The following is a 17,598-nucleotide window of genomic DNA, read 5'->3' on the forward strand; positions in this document are numbered from 1 at the left end:
TTTCCCAGCTGACCTTTCTTAATAATCAAGATAGTATAAAAAAATAAGCATTTTTACATTTTTACATTTCAACTTTGTGAAACATTCTTTGAAACACAATTTGAAATACACCTATTTGCAGACATCTAAAAATTAGAAAATCCAAGATAATAAAAGGAATACAAATTAAGTGAAGAGGCTGAATGGACTTAAAAAAAAAAAAAAAAAAAAAAAGCCTTCCTAAACACCAGTATTAACCTGCTAGGTAACAAACACAATATTGTAATGACAGGAACAAAAAACATAAAACACGCAGAAACCACTTTAAGAAATCCAAGTCACTTTTTGAAGACTAATATTCCTGTATGGAAAAAGACAATATTAAAACTATGCGAATGATACTCACATTTATTTATATATTTTAATACAATTTCATTCAAGAGCTCAAAATTCCAAAGGGAAATCTTTGCAAGGGGGTAAAGGAATTGCTCTAACACAAGAATAAGAAGCATGCAAGAGAGTAGTCTTTATTCTACTGGTGCCGCATCCAAATCATCAATTTCTAGGATTTAAAACTAAGAGTCACAAGAACCTGGACACTCCACCTATTTCCACAGAGTTAACTCTTTCATGACTCCAAGTCATGTAGTCATAATCTAATCAAGAATATCACTTGAATAACCTTCCACCAAATTGGTGAATGATCTCTGAAAGTAATCTGTTCAAAAGTAGCATTATGAATTTGCAAACAAAGCAGTAACAGCATGGCTTAGAATAATGAATCAGCCAATTTCAATTAACCTAAAAAGTCATGGTTATATTTACTGCAAACCAGACATTTACCACTGATATGCAGCCGTAACTACACAGCATTCAATGAAATGTTTTTAGAACAACAACAAAACAAAAAAAACATTAAGATTAACAGAGAGATGCAAGCAGTTGTTAATAAGGTTTTTAAAAGGATGACCAATTTCAAAAGCTAGTGGTTGAAGTCAACAGTAAATGTACCACCACAGACCTCTCCCTCTTCTTAACCTACACCTGAACCGTATTGTCTTCGGTTGTTTTTTCTCAACTGAAGAACACAAATCAATGATGCTTAAATATCTTCTGAAGTTTATAACACAATTCCTCATCCAGATGAAAAGACTCAAATGCAAGAAATTAAAGGGCAGAATAAGGAAAGCTTAAGGCAAAAAAAAAAAAAGAAGCAGATGTAAGAACTTTATCTTAGGACAGCAAAAATAACAAAATTCAAAAAGATCAATCATTTTATTGGTTGCTAAGGTGATAAATGTAAAGCCAACTATATGATACTTATGGCTCTGTATCTTATTGGCCAAGAATAAAAACTACCATTTTATCTTGCATAGCCCCATACCTAAGTTTTCAAATTAGTAGGCTATGCACAGCAATGTTCCTCCACCACCACTCCTGCCTGTCCAGCTCACCATTCCATCTCCTAAATGCCTTGCCCTCTAAAAGCATCAAAATTTTCATCCAAAGTTGAACAATTTCTCCCAAAGGAAATACATCAGCACCTTTATTATACAAAAATGATTTCCAGTTCTTGATCTTCAATTTTGGTCATCTCGTGGATTTCAATCTATTCTCAAACCGTCTCCTGGATGTCTTCACCTATGTGTCTGCAAGGTCCTCAAATCTCACATGTCTAAAATTCCTCCTAAACTAGCTTCTCCTTAGTTTCTTCATATGTGAAACTGAATAGCACCCATCTCAAGATTGTTGTGAAATGCAAATACAGGTGAAGCTCTTAGAAAAATGTTAACTTAATAATTGCTCAGTGTTAACCAGCAGCAGCAGCATTCTAACAGAGTCATCCTGGACACCTTCCTAATCAGCTGAGTGAAATTGTGAGACTTAACATAGATCTTGCATACAGACCTTTTGTTTGATTTAGATCTTCCCTTCAATTAATCACTTACTGAATACTTCCTAGGCTGGTACTGTGCCTTGCATTTTATGCTACTGTGCCTTGCAAAGTAAAATAAGATACAGCTCCTGTACTTAGGAATGGATTTAAAAACCAAGTAAAACAATGTGGCTATGTCACAAGAGCACAGAAGGCAGGCAAATCTTAATTGGGTGGGGAAATGAAGATTGTCAGGGAAAGCTTCCTGGGACAGGATCTTGAGGTGTGATTTTTTTTTTTAAAGCAATCTTCAAAATGTGCCAACACCACTGTAATAACCTCCAAATTGGTCTTAACCCTTAAATCCTTCCTAAACTATGACTTCAGAAGAGCTCTCCTAAAGGACTTCACTGCCTAAAATTTCTCCCAGCTAATTTTATTCCCTAGCATTCAAAGTCCTCCACAGTTAAACCCAAACTTATCTTTCCAGTCTTTAACCCATTTTATACCCAAGTAAGTGCCCTATGCCGATTAAATCAGAGCAATTCTCAATCTATTTCCCACGTATCTATTTTCTTCACCTCATCCCTCTCCTTTTAACGCTCCTATCTATATCCTTGAGACTCTCCTCACTGCTCAAAGGACCCAAATTTCATGATACTCTTGAAGCTGCCTTCTCCCCAAGCTCTAATGTGTCATCTCCCTACTTTTAGACACTTCTGAGAGCACTGCCTTATACTATTATGTGAGTTAGCTCTCTCCTACTAGAAAGCATGCTCCCCAGGAGTAGGAACAGACTAATTTCATGTCCTTTTTTGTTGTCATTTTTTAAATTTTTTTTTTACCTTAACAGCAAGCACAATATCTGACAAATGAGAAAGCCTCAATACACTTGTTGACTTAACCTATCTAAACAAGTACCTACAAAATTATACCCCACACTGTCAACACACTATGTTGTCTACTCATTAACAAATAGCAGCTACCTGGCTTAATACCACTACTCAAGCCAAACCAAGGTTTTACCCCTCAAAAAAAAAAAAAAAAAAAAAAAAACCTTTGTAAGAGCATTAAGATTTGCACTATATGTAATATAGTTACATAACAATCTAACATGATTTTTTAAATTACATCCAAAACACTACCAATATATAAAAAGCTTTAAGTACACTTTGTCCTATAGTATTAAGAGAGGTGGTTAACTTCTCAAGGAATACAACAGCCTCAGGTGTTATTGGCAAATGTATCTGAAAAGTTGTTTCAAGGCTGCCAGTGCACTTCAGTGTAGAGGCATGCTTAGCATATGCAAGGTCCTGGGATTTGATCTACAGAATAAAAAAAAAAAAAAGTCATTTCAGCAAAATATCCAGTACATGGCTGGTATGCAACGAATGTTAAAACTATATAAGGCAAATTTTTGTAATATTATTGTTATTTTAAAGTTCTGCACCAAGTTGTATTTTTCTTTCAAAAGTGTTGCTCATTGTACAAAGGTGCAGGAGTCTTTAACATGTATGCCAAACGAACTCTCTCATTTGCCACCAAGGCGAATGGCTCTCTTTCTTAGGCTTACTCTCCAAGAAAAAAAGATTCAGAAACAAAAAACAAAAGAAAACAAATGCTAGAATTTCAAAAAAACATCAATTCAGTCTAGTAAGAACTTTAAAAAACCATATCAACAGTCATAACAAATACATAAGGATCACAAGTCTAGATTTTACCTTTTTTTTCCTCTAGGTGATTTTTTTGTTAATCAGCAAAGGCAGACAATAGTTCAAAGCATTTCAGTATTCTATGTCCAAGGAAGCCAGTAGTGTTTCCTATTTTATCCATTTACCTCTTTAACCCAATTTATTATAATATGACAAAAAAAAAACAAACAAACAGGTACCATCAGAATGAAATAACAGGGCACACAATTCCACTATATTATCAATATTACCAGCACAGGAGATACAGAAGAAAAAGGAAATACCAGATTCTCTTTATAGCCTCCTTTGGCTGAGCATACAAACAATAAAACTGAAATTCAAAATGTTAAATTAATTTTTATAAACTAAATTCTAAAGAAATACGTTTAACAATTTTATAAGCTCACAATAAGAGGGAGTGCTTTCAGCAGCCCCTCCCAGGGCATGTCTCTCCCTCTCCCCTTTCAAAATCAAAGCTCTAATATGGCACTAAACTCCTTCCTTACCCAATTAATATTAGGTTTAGTCTATCCTGTTTAGTCTAAACAGAAATAAATGCATAGGAAATTTTAGTTCATTTCCAAAACATTTACTGAATGTCCAAATCTGCCAGGCTTTAAAATGAAAAATACTAAGCAGGCATGATAACATGCCTGCAATCCCAGCAGCTCAGGAGGCCAAGGCAGGAGAATCACAAGTTCAAAGCCAGCCTTGCAATTTATCGAGGCCCTAATAAGCAACTTAATGAGACCCTCTCTCAAAATAAAAAATAAAAAGAGCTGGGGATGTAGTTTAGTGGTTAAGTGCCCCTGGGTTCAATCCATGCTACAAAAAAGAAAAAAAAGAAATAAAATTACACAGAAAATAAGAGCCTGGAGGTCTTTTCATTATAGACAACTATACATATAGGTAAGTCAATTGACACACATTTGTAAAAATGTAATTTTGAAGCTAGCTAGAAGAAACTGTACCAGTTATCTATAATTAAAGAGATGTTAACGATTTTGCTATTGTCAATGGCAAAAATCCTGCATGTTATTTTTTTGTTTTGTGGTACTGGGACTGAACTGTGTGGGCCTCAGGCTTGCTACGTACATCTTTAAATTAATGTTTTCTTCAATGTCAAGAAATATAATTAATAATCATCCCAACCTATATCAATGGAAATTTAAACTACCAAAGAAGAATGAGCATAAAAAAGAAGTATCTGTTCACCCTTTCTGTACTGTGGAATATAAGCCATTTATCTGCTCTTTCCAGAAGAGGGAAATAAAACCATAGATCAATGACCAGAAATACCAAATACTGTAATACTAGCCAAAATGATCGTATAATCTCTATAATAAATTCTGGAGTTGCATTATAAGTAAAAAGCGGCAATCTGGGAAGTCATTATAACAGCTGATAACTTAGATTCAAATTCTCTGGATCACAATGTATCCTGACATTTTGAAAAAACAATTACTTTTTATTTCCTTTAGGAAGAGAAGAGAGGAAGACCCAGATTTGTTATGCATTTTATAGACACTGACTCACCGAATCTTTATATCAACCTTGTAAAACAGGGAATGTATCTACAACACAAATGAGAAAATTGCAATTTAAGAGTTTAAGCAATTTTCCTAATATTCCTGCAAATATAATGAACTATCAAGTCAGGATTTGAATCGAAATCTTTTGTTATCAAAATTCATAACCTTTCTACTACATCATGGAGTTTCCCTAATAACAGAGAAATCACGCCAATACACGATTTGAGTGGGTTCTGATTCCTTTTAACAGACATGGATAAGAAATCTGTTGAAAGCATCAACAGATGATAATCTAAAGGATCATAAATAGTAAGACTCATTAACAGAAAACCCAATAATTTACTTAGAAGGAACAGTCAGTCACACATTCACAACCATCAGTACTATTTTAGAAGGAAGACTAAACAAGCACATTGAAATGTTTTCAATGTATCCAAGGTCTCAAAGACGGGATACTTCATACTTTGAGAAGAAACAAAAATTGTGAATTATCATAAACGTAGCAAGCTTTCCTAACAGTTCCCTAACAGCACGTGGAGCTATTTTCATCACAAATCTGTTGAATAGCAGAGTGGATAGAGTCAGGTACTACTGAATTTAAGCCAACTCTCTCTCTCTGAAGGAAGGGGAGAAGGAAAAAAAAAAAAATCTACTGGGGAGGGATGGAAATGATATGGAGCAAAGGTTTGATGTAAAGCACCCCAAACTGTCCACCTACCATACTTTCACCTAACTAGAGGATGTCTGATAAGGACATTAACAATTACAAACTAAATAATTTGGTGAACATCATTTACCAAATGGCATTAAGACATGTTTATTAGAAACTGAGAAAGCAAAAATAAAATGGATTGTGATGTCTCGCAGATCAAAGAGCAAAGGCGAGGCTCTCCTCTTCTACCTAAACTTCCTAGTTTCTGACTCAAAAATCATAGTCTGTAAGTCCCTAGAACCTTTCAGTGTTACACAACTTCTTTCATCAACATCTCAATGCTCACCAACTGACTACTTCATGGCAGTAGCAATATTCTAATATTGAATTCCAGATGAGAAACTCAACGCAAAACAAACCATTTTTAAAAAAAAAAAAATTAAAAAACGATGAAATGACCCGCCCAAGATGGCAACTAAGACCTGATATCAAAATCTTACTGACGCTAAACTATTTCCACAGCTCCCTGGTTTCACAAGATGTGCGCTCCGTTCCCTGTAAACTCAAGCGGAATTGACTGGGTATTTTCCAAGTCCACGGAAGTTCTTCCTTTGGCGGAACACACCACACGGAGAGAGGGACCCCGACTCTGCGACCCTCCCGAAAGAGGGTTCATTTTTCACTTCCTCTCCACGGAGGTGAAGGCCACGTGTAGAGCGCAGCGATAACCTTGGCCACGCAACCCTGCCAAGGGTGGCCGCTCCCGCCTAGCTACTTCCCACCCCGCGTCCCCTCGCTCTCCGTCCTCCCTCCATAAACCTGCCACCCGAGAGCCCACGTACTCCTTGGAGGGCATGGAGGACACCGAAGATGGCCACAGCAGGTAAGACACGAAAGCCAAAGAACCAAGACAAAAAGAAACCGACACCCAAACACCGGGAGGCGATTCCCGCCTCTCCCGGGCGCTAGTCCGCGGCCTCAGAGCCCAGCCGACTGGACACAAGGGCGCGTTTTCAGGACTTCAGGTCTCCTTCTGAATCCCTGACTTCACTCCAGTGCCAGGCAAGGGGCAAGCTACACACGCCACCAGCCCCTGGGCACGCCGGTCTCGAGCCGAATCCAGGCTGGGACCGAAGGGGGACATCAGGCCTCTAGACCTGCGCACCACGGTGCGGCGGCGCCCAGGCCTGCTGTTGCGACCAGAACGGAGACCCCCACCCCAGCAACCCCTCGCCAGGCGGAAGCGTCCGTAGACCCTGGATGACAGCCATAGACCCACTGACTCATGAAGACCTCTAAGAAATTACCTTTGAACTGGCCTTCTGAGATCCGCCTGGCGTTTTGTCCGCCATCTTGAGCTTTGCCCCTCCTTCGGCGGCGGCAGCAGCACGAGCGAGTCGAGCACCGAACGATTGGATCTCAGCGCAGCCCGCCAGCGGCCCGTAAGGCTGAGCAATCGACCGCCGGGATTGTGGATGTAGGCCTAGTCGCGCACGTGACTTCCGGTGCCAGTCACTTCCCTGGGCCCGCCTCCTCTATGGGTCTTCAGGCTGTCGCGGTTCCTGGGCCTGTCATTGGGCCCGGGAATTTAAAGCATTTCCTTTTCCTGACTTTCAGGGCCCGCTGATACTTCAGTCTGTTTTCCCAGAGCCGATTCTTGATAGATGCAGGCCAGTTTTTGTATTTCCTGGGCGGGAAGAGAACCAGCCGCTCGTTAAGAAATGCGAGGGCTGTCTGGGGAGGAGTGTTCCCTTCAATTCAGAAAATGGGTCTGATCGAGAAAAGATACTGTAAGCGCCACCTCGGGAGCTCACCTCCACATAGGAAAGCAATTTCGCAGCTTTCTCAGATGATGAATGTCGAGATAGAGTTGTGTCTGCAAAGCCCAGAAGAGAAGCGTTTGACCCAACCTGAGGGTGATCCGATAGAAACTGGGGCGTGCGCAAAGGGATGCATGCAAAGACGGTGAATGAAAGAAAATCGTTAAATATAGACCGACTTCTAAATCGAGTGTACATGCAATCCTGTGCCGTTTTTTAAATTACATTTCACGCTCCGGTATTGTTTTCATCTTTAATCACATAAATGGGGGAAGCGCCATAAGCTTTTCTACTTGGTACTTTTGGGGGGTTCTTAATCAGGATCTGGATTCAAAGAGGGAAAGCTTGCTTGAGAAGGTCATTGCCTGAACGGAGCCAGGGAAGGAAAGTGGAAAGGGCATACCGGTCAGAGGAGGAGCTGAAGTGAAAGCCTTGTGGCATGAGTCAGGACAGCCCGTGCATTGTGCAATAAGGACTCCCGTCAAGTTTTATTCGACCAGATGTGGGAGGGACGTGACTGGAGAGGTGGATGGGAGCAAATTCACACAGGGCACTGAGGTAACCAGTGTAGTTAAGAGTTGGAATTCTATTCTGAGGATGAAGAGTGTCCATCAACAGTATTAAGTAGAGCTTTGATGTGGACAAATATTTGTTTTAAAATGTTCTGAGGACTGGGGCTGGGGGAATGTTCATGACCTTCTGTCCCTAATGCGTTTATTCAAAAATACTTCTGAGCCCTGTTTTGTGTATAAAAGTCTACCCCTGGTGTTGTAAGGCTTTCAGAGACAGATAAATAAAGACTGGTCCTTATGTGATGTAAAACTTAGGGAGGAATGGAGGAGACAAGGAAACAACTAACAAACACTATGCATGATTTAGTTGAGGCTTCAAAGAAGGATCAATAGCCCAAGGAACTCTGAAAGAAGTAGTTAATTCTGGAGTAGGAATGGGTGAAGAGATGGAGGAGGGTTCACAGAAGAGAAACATGTGAGCCATCTCTGAGGAAGTAGAACTTTGTCTTGGGTGGTGAGGGAACCCTTAGAACAGGATCTTCTACATGACTGGCCCTCCAGAGAGGTCAATGGTCATATGCACCAGGTACTGAGGAATCAGCAGGCAATCCTCCTGTTTCCTGTGAGGCAATGGAGGTGGAAGAAGAGACAATAAACAATCAAACAAGAAATGATCAGAAAGTGACAATTTCTGTACATGAAGTAAAACAGATTGATGCTTTGTACCCTCCAATCTCAGATCCTGCCACACTTTCTCCAGTTCTGAGCTTTTGCCCTCGCTCTCACCCTGGCCTCTAATTAAAGTCTAATCAGTTTTTTTACTCTTCCTGAAGATGCCACTTCCTTCCAGCAGCCTCACAGACCTATATCCTTGGCAGAGCCTAGACTAGATTCCCTGCTCTGTTTCCATGGGAACCTGTTCTTTCCTGCTTGGGAGCTTATCACACTGGATCGTAGTTGGTTGTTTAGCCTAGGATTAGAAAGTGAAATCATCAGCTGAGTTGGAGGGAACAGGAGTGGGATGGAGTGTGCCTAGTGGTGTTCCTGCAATGCCACAGGCTGACTTTGTCACCATCAAGTGAACATATGCAGCTTTTCAGTCAAATCCCCAAAATCCTACTTTAAAAATATTTTTTACTAAATATTTGCTAGGAAAGAGTAAAAATAAAGGAATATAGGCTTTCTCCCTTTCTCCTTTTTTATATGATAAGCCCCAAAGCAAGTCCAACAAATGTGACCTGCCCAGAAATAATATGGAGGCCTTACTAAGACCAATTAAGTACACTTGAAAAAATTCAAAACCAAGTTGCCAGGTGTGGTGGTGCCTGCCTGTAATCCCAGCAATCCAGGAGGCTGAGGCAGGAGGATCACAAGTTTGAGGCCAGCCTCAACAACTTAGTGAGGCCCTAAGCAATTAGTGAGACCCTGCCTCAAAATAAAAAAAATAAAATGGTTGGGAATGTGACTCAGTGGTTAAGCACCCCTAAGTTCAATCTCTGGTACAAAAACAACAAAATTCAAAACCACAATTTGAAGCAGAGTTATTTATACATTTAAATTATGAAATCTTAGTCCTATCGCTCAACTACAAACATGGGATGAAAATAATCCAAAAGGAATTTTACAGAATCTGAAGAATTTAATTATGTTCATAATTATTATTAACAAGGGACCTCACATAAGTAGTAAGAACTATACAATCAATTGACCTCAGTCAGCATTACCTTTTTACAATCACTCAAAGTACACCATTTTTCTCTCTCTGATGCTACTCTATTCCCCACAGCTGCCGTTTGTTTTTTAAGAGTTTTGCCTAAGCGACTCTGTTCAGCACAACTTACAAAGTCATCCTAGATACAGTCCATGGAGGTGTTTTGTTTGGCACAGCCAGGGGGATTTTTCTCTTTAAAATTTGAGCTAGCCTTTAAAATTGGAAGGTTTTACATAAAGTTCGCCTTTTGTTGAAATATGGGAAAATTGGGCAACAGTGGGGTACAATCCAGGTTGCTATAGCAACCTCTGAGGAAGTGGACCATGCACCCCCGTTGGCCAAGCTCTCATGTGGTGCACAAATTCCTCATACCCTGCCTGCTTGTAGACATTTTGGTCTTCTGCATCTGACACACAGTGTCAGTCTTAGCCAGGGGTGATTATCAGAACATTAAAAAGGCACCATCCAGAACCAACTTACCAACTAGGCAGAACAAAAAGCTCACTCAACTGCCAGAAGTCCACAGTACTTGTGGAGGTCCCCCAGAGCGTTTTCAAGGACAAGTGGAGTGGACAGAGCATTTCACAGTATGGATGGCTGTTGAAACTTTGCACATTGAAAGACAGTGTTAGGATTTGGATTCCAAAGCTCTACAAGAAATTCAAAAAAGCTCTACAAGAAGTTCAACAACGTTCATGGTAGAGCTTTTAGGAAATGATTGGACCAAAAGGACTCTAATGTTATTGGTAACTTGACTGGACTACCAGGTGGTAACTGTAAGTTGGTGGGGCATGGTTGGAGGAAGTAGGTCACTGGAATTATGCCCTTGGGGACTGTGTATCCTGTCCCTGGCTCTCCCACTCTATCTTTCCTGGCTGCCATGAGCTGAGCAGCTTTTCTCAGTCACACCCTTTAGCCATGATGTTCTGCTTTGCGTTAGGCCCAGTGCAATGAGTTAGCTGACCAGGGACTGAAACCCTGAGCCAAAATAAACTTTTCCTCCCTTAAGTTGTTCATGTCAGGTATTTTGATCAAAACAATGTAAAACTGACTAACACAGAGACCTTAAAAATGAGTGTTCAAAGCCCAAATCTCCCAAGTTATTCCAACAGACTGCTCTCAATTGATGCCACTTTCCTTCTAGAGAATTTTAAAGCAGTTTCTCCCTGTTCTCTGGGCCTCAGGACAGAGGTTGATGAAAGCACAGTCCCACCCATGGCTTCATTTTCTAGTGTATAAAAGACAAAGAAAGAAGATAAAGGAAAAGTCAGCAGCCAAAGATCAGACTTTTACCTCTGTTGCTAGGAGAGATCCCAGCTGCTTTTAGGAACAGTCAGGGAACAGTCTTCAAGGGAAGGCCATCTGTGTGGAATTTCCACTCTTCCTGATGAACTTGATCACCTGCCCCACGCCCACCCCACATTACTAGTCTTCCAAGTGGGATTTCAGTGGCAACAGCAGCTTCTCCCCTTACCCCCCCTTACCCCACCCCAAAATTACCTTACTCATTTATTGGTTATAAATGGAATTCCTTAGACAACAGCAACAGTGGCATTTTTTTAAAACCACAAATGCCTAAGAGGTAAGAGATAGGTAAAAATGGTGTCGAAAAGCACATAATCCAAGAATAGACTGGTGACATGCTGGAAGATGCCATAAATTGCTATTTTAACTATGATCCTGATAGGAAGAATATTTGTGTAGCAATTATTATATCAACAAGACTAATAAAACTTCAGGTGGTCCAAATGGAATATTATGGAAATAGTTGTTTCTAAGGGAGAAAGGGAGTGTGTGTGTGTGTGTGTGTGTGTGTGTGTGAGAGAGAGAGAGAGAGAGAGAGAGAGAGAGAGAGAGAAAGAGAGGGGAAGAAGGACTCAAGGTGCCCCTGGCAGATCAGGAGAACTAGCATCTGGGGAGCCCTCTTTGGTCATAGCCTGACTGTCCAAAGGGGGACTTGGCTGGGACCACTTCATAAGGCTCACTTTGCCTGCGACCTGCCTTTAGCCGGTGGGTAGCCTGCATATCTCCATGTGACTAAAACTATTGAGACAAGACCAGGCTAGGTGGAGAATGAAGTTATGAAGAGAAAAATGAAAACAAGACTATTTCCCTTATCAATTCCATCTGATTGCTTGTGATACAAGTCCAGATGCAACACCGCTAAAAAGCCAAGGCTTCACTTTGACATTGCTGATGTGGTACGTCTTTCTGTCAAGGGACATAGACTGCTTTTCTTCGTTTACAAGTTTTGTTCCGTTTCCTTCATGTTAACTTTGCATATTTCCTGTCAGGTTAATTCTCTTTCCTGTTAGTGCTATAAATAGAAAAAGTTCTCTTTTGTTAATGTCCTAAGTGACTGTTAATCCATTGATTACTATACATTAATGTTGTGTGATGTGTTTATTGAATTATTTTATTATCTGTACAACTTATCAGTTTATTCTCTTGTGCTTTCAGGCATAAGATCAGATCAATTGCAAATAATTTCAAGCTTACCTTCCCCTGTCCCCACTTATTTTTTTTAAAGAGAGAGTAAGAGAAAGAGAGAGAGAGAATTTTTAATATTTATTTTTTAGTTTTCGGCGGACACAACATCTTTGTTTGTATGTGGTGCTGAGGATCGAACCCCGGGCCGCACGCATGCCAGGCGAGCGCGCTACCGCTTGAGCCACATCCCAGCCCCCCACTTATTTTTTAATCTTATTTTTCCCCACTGGGTAATTATATGAGCCAATGTGTACAGAATAATATTAGGAAGAATGATGCTAATCAACACCCTTGCCTTGTTCCTGGCCTTGGTGAGACTGCTTTTTTAAAAATATTTTTCTAGCTGTAGATGGACATACAGTATTTTTATTTATTTTTATGTGGTGCTGAGGATCAAACCCAGTGCCTCATACATAGGTACTCTACCACTGAGCCACAGCCACAGCCCGAGACTGCTTTTAGTATTCTCATGAGGATGAGGATGAGGACTTGAGAGACTCAAGGAGATTCAAGGTGCCCCTGGCAGATCATGAGAACTACATACAGCAATATCTGAGGATCCTGGGCTGTACAATCAGTTATACATTTTTTTTAAGCAAACTACGGAATGGAAAATATAGAATTTGAAGTTCACATTAAAAAAAAAAAAAAAAAACTCAGGGACTATGAGGATACGCCAAAGAATGCTGATGACCAGGCCACCATGTTAGGGAAACACAAGACAAATCAGGACATCTCCATGTCTTGAGAAGATAAGAAAACAAGGGAGAGATTCCTGCTCTGTGCACCAGGGACAAGAGGCAGTGTGGCAGGTGGATGAGGACAGGTAGAAACTGGTTTAGTTTTTATTGCTGCTGTAAAATATTACCACAAAGTTCACGGCTTATAGCAAGAGAAATGTGTTCTCTTACCATCTTGGAGGTCAGAAATCTAAACTGGGCTGGCAGGCATGTCTCCATTTTGGACACTCGGGAGGTGAATCCTTTCCTCCTCTTCCAGCTTCTGGAGTTCCCAACCCCCACTGCACAACCAGCAAGGCCACGTCTTCTCTGTGACATCTGCCTCCACCCTACATCTTCTTGATTCTGACTCTACTCCCTCCCTCTCATATGGATTCTGTGACTCCACGAGGCTCGCCATGACAATCCAGGATCATATCCCTTTGCAAAAGCCTCAATCTGTCACATCCACAAAGGGCCCTCGTCGTGAAGAGGACACTTACACATTCGAGGGATGAGGACGTGGACACCTTTGAAGGGTCATTGTCCCGCCTATCCCAGAATATATCATGAACTTTCTGTTTCTGTATTGTGTCCCTGGCTGGCAGGGCACAGCTCTTGCCCCCACCAGAGAATTGACATGGAAATGGCTCTACTAACTATATTCCTCTCCAATCATTTGGGTTCTGAAATGATTCCTGGGGAATCAATAGGTAGAAGATGTGGTTCTGGTGAAGAAGGGATAACATGAGACCAGTACCTGCTGTCAAAGGGATTGGAGGCCGTGGAGGAGACAAACGTCTCCCTTGTATAAGGAACCCCAAATTTCTCTCAATTTAATTTTGTTTTCTTCAGCAGTTTGGCAAATTCCAAGAACCACCGTTGTCATTTACTGTTTTGCCACATGGCGGCGCTGCTGCGGCCAGTGAACAGAGACCCACAGTCCCTGGTAGGTTTTCCCTGAGTGATCCTGGTGCTCAATGTTGACACACTTGTTACAACTCCACATCTTTCTAATATCCTGTCATTGTCAATCAGGTTTTCATTGGGCATTTGTGCTTGTCCCGGTGTTTCAAACTGTGCCGAAAAGAATGATGCCTTCTTAGAGGAAAGTTAAATGTGATAACATCGTGTCATGCTGCTCTGTGCATTTAGAGGAGAACAGTTTGGAAATTATCAGAGATGACAAAACTATGAGAAGAGACATCAGAGGTCACCTCTCTGCGATTGAGCTGGCTTTGCTTCTCCTGGAGGGCAGGGGCATGGCTGAACTCCAGCACATAGTAAAGAGCCTGGCAGAGGAGGCTAAAGATATGTATTGGTTGAATAAGTAATAGATGAACCTGAAGAGGAAGACGGCCTTATAGCGCTCAACCACGTCATATCATTGTTGTCCCTACACAGACAATAACAAAAAGTTCCTGCAATCAGATTCTATGTTATGGGGCATGAGGTCCAGGGTATCGAAGCTCTAGTTAGCTGCCGTCGGTCTAGTCAGTGTGCCAGAGGCTCCCAGGGAATGAATGGAGAGTTCAGAAGGTGGGGTGGAGAACCAAAGCTAATTATGGATTGTGTGAATACAGGGTCTCAGATACAGAGGCAACTATTTTTCAGATGTCTTGGAGATGGTGCTGCAAGTGATAAGACAAGATTTTTATTAGGATAAGTGTACATAACATAAAATTGACCATTTTAGCCATTTTTAAGTGGCTTTAAGTACATTCACAGTACTGTGCAAGCATCCAGAACTTTTTGTTTTGTTTCCCAAACTGAAACTCTGTACCCATTAAATAATAACTTTAGTCAGGTGCTGTGGTGTATGCCTGCTGTCCAAGGTATCCAGAGGCAGAGCCAGGAGGATCACTTGAGTCCTGGAGTCTGAGACCAGCTGGGCAAAATAGCAAGACAGGTTTCAAAAACGTAAACAAACAAAACACTCCCTTCCCCGCCCCTCAGACAATGGCAACCACCCTGTACCTTCCGTACCATGTGTCAGAATTTCCTTCCTTCCTTTTTTTTTTTCCTTTTCATGGTGCTGGAGGTCAAACCCAGAGCATCTACAGCCTGGGCAAGTGCTCTACCTTCTTTCTTTTTAGTCTGTTTTTGTTTCTTTTCCGCCCCTCCCCCCTTCCTTCTTAAGGCTGAATAAGGTTCCATATTTTGTCTATACACAGTGTGTTTACCCATTCATCTCCCATTAGGCACTTGAGTTGTCTCTAGCTTTTGGCTGTTATGAATTATGTCCATTGTCGTAGCATTCTCCAACGTATGACAACTTTGTCTTTATGCAGACTCTCAGATCCTAAAAGGACACTGTCAGGTCAGTGGGGTGGCAGTGACTTAGGACAAAGCAACCCTCACGGGAAAGAAACATCATCAGGCACCAACAGAAACGCCTGTCAATCAGCAGGACCCCCTGGCCAATCCTGGAGTTCAGCCAGCTCCCCCAACCAACTCCAATGGGACAAAGGACTCTAAAAACACCTTTTCCTGTCCCAAGCCCTTCCCTAAAAACACCTTTTCCTGTAAGCCCCATAAAAGTCCAGTCCGGTCAAACTTCCACGCGGTTTCTCCTCAGACCCTTCTCCTGTCCACTCTGTCGGTCTGATCGAGTTCCGCCTGGGAGTGAGCCTCAATAAAGCCTCCTTTGGCGGCCTTTGGTCGCTGCCCACCTTTGCCTGATCTTACAGACACTTACTATCCTGTGGGTATTAGCAGAAAGAATGGCATGATGGAGGTCCTCAGGCTTGACATCTCTTTGAATCTTAAAAAAGAAGTGTGTTCGGAGAATCATGCTGTGGTGCCCTTGAAGACCAATTCCTGGGAAAAAAGAATGATGCAAATTAAAACCATCTTCCTAGAGAAGAGCACAGTCAAGAAAGCTATGGGAACGGTTTCCAAGGAACAAAGACTCCTCCTTGTCACTCCCTAAGGCAAGTGAGAAAGCTTTGGATAGAGGCACAGAGTCACTGAGATCTGATTTCAACTCAAAGTACTGAAGAATTTGTTAACCTCTGAAAGTGTTTAACACAGGAACAGTCAACCTGGGTGAAATGGGTGTCCTCCGTGAGAACTCACACACGGTAGGTGATTTCAGAACTGAAGGAGCGCAGAGGACCTGCGACTTCTGTTACTCCAGCATCTCTGTCTTTCTCATGCCTGAAACATCAGGAGAAAACAGAAATGACCGAAGAATTCCAAAGTCAGCAACTATTCAGTGTAAATTTTGTTTAAATATCTCCCAGTGTCCTGTTCCCCAGGTGAAGTTGGAATCTGACTAGCTAATCCTTAAAAAGAAAGAGAGGGAAACACTATCCAATACAGTGACCTGAGCCAGGACAGATCACCAGGTACACTGGGGTACCAACTCAGAGGTCCCAGCTCTCATTTGTGTATTAGACTAGGAAAACACCCTGGTAAATCCAGATCAAATTAAACAGAGCCTTGTTCTGTTGCTAATTAATAAAAATTAATGACTCCAGTTTGTCTAGTTTAGTACACTTTGATAGTAATTTCTCTCCATTGAGTTTTTCTCTTTTCCATTTTCACTAAAATTTGCTGGGGAGAAGAAATGCCTGAAGAAGCCCAGTAGACCATTCTGAGACTCTGAGGTTGGAAAATAAATTGGAATGACCTCCCTTGGATGGCAATTTGGCCACGGCCATCAAAATGTGAAATGCACATACCCTTTGACCCAACAGTCCCACCTGTAGGAATTTACCGGCCAGGTGCACTGTCACACAGGTGAAGAACATGTGCAGCAAAAGCCACTACAATGCATGACCAAAAATATCCCCAACGTCCACCAATATGGGACTCAGAATAAGGTGTGGCACATCTGAAGAATGCTGTGGGGGCAGGGGGCAGCCTGAAATTCTATGCCACTGTAAGAATGAGGGATATTTTCTTTTTTCTTTTCTTTTTTTTAATTTTTTTTGAGAGAGAGAATTTTTTAATATTTATTTTTTAGTTTTCGGTGGACACGACATCTTTATTTTATGTGTATGTGGTGCTGAGAATCGAACCCAGAGCCCTGCACATGCCAGGTGAGCGCACTACCGCTTAAGCCACATCCCAGCCCAAGTATACTTTCTTTATACCGTGGATACACTACTGCAAAGGCAAGGTAGGTGTGTGTGTGTGTGTGTGTGTGTGTGTGTGTGTGTTTAAAGAAAAGGTATCTGTAGCTATACGTACAGTACACATGTGTGGTAGACAGTTTTTATAATGCCACCAACAATCTCCTACCCCTGATCCATGCCCTTATGTAATTCCCTGCCCTTGAGGGTGGGTTCGATCCAGTGAATAGCTTCTAACAGAGAGAACGCATCAGTATCAGAAAAAGAAAAAAAAAAATGACAGGAGGTTCTTCTGGGATCAGGTTAAAAAGACTTTGGGTGGGCTGGGGTTGTGGCTCAGCGGTAGAGCGCTTGCCTAGCATCTGGGAGGCCCTGGGTTCAATCCTCAGCACCACATAAAAATAAATAAATAAAATAAAGGTATTGTGTCCAACTACAACTAAAAATTAAATATTAAAAAAAAAAAAAAAGACCTTTGGCTTGCCTCCATGGTCTTCACTCCTCTTTTCTCGTGTTGGCGTGTTGTGAGATGCTGCG

General features: G+C 41.4%; 1 protein-coding gene across 3 annotated transcripts in view; it reads right to left on the reverse strand.

The window, feature by feature from the left end:
- U2surp (U2 snRNP associated SURP domain containing) overlaps positions 1–7,192 on the reverse strand; it is a 49,495-nt gene extending 42,303 nt beyond the window's left edge. For 2 of the 3 annotated variants that reach the window (XM_076868573.2, XM_076868572.2), the window contains exon 1: positions 7,038–7,191. In XM_076868573.2, the coding sequence (XP_076724688.1) occupies positions 7,038–7,082 (45 nt within the window). In that variant the 5' untranslated portion in view covers positions 7,083–7,191. Of the gene's footprint in view, positions 1–7,037 lie in introns of all 3 variants that reach the window. The other variant, XM_076868574.2, reaches the window with a different exon arrangement.
- Between the last annotated feature and the right edge of the window lie 10,406 nt (positions 7,193–17,598).

The sequence above is a fragment of the Callospermophilus lateralis genome, chromosome 10 (genome assembly GCF_048772815.1).
Source record: "Callospermophilus lateralis isolate mCalLat2 chromosome 10, mCalLat2.hap1, whole genome shotgun sequence".
Lineage (NCBI taxonomy): Eukaryota > Metazoa > Chordata > Mammalia > Rodentia > Sciuridae > Callospermophilus > Callospermophilus lateralis.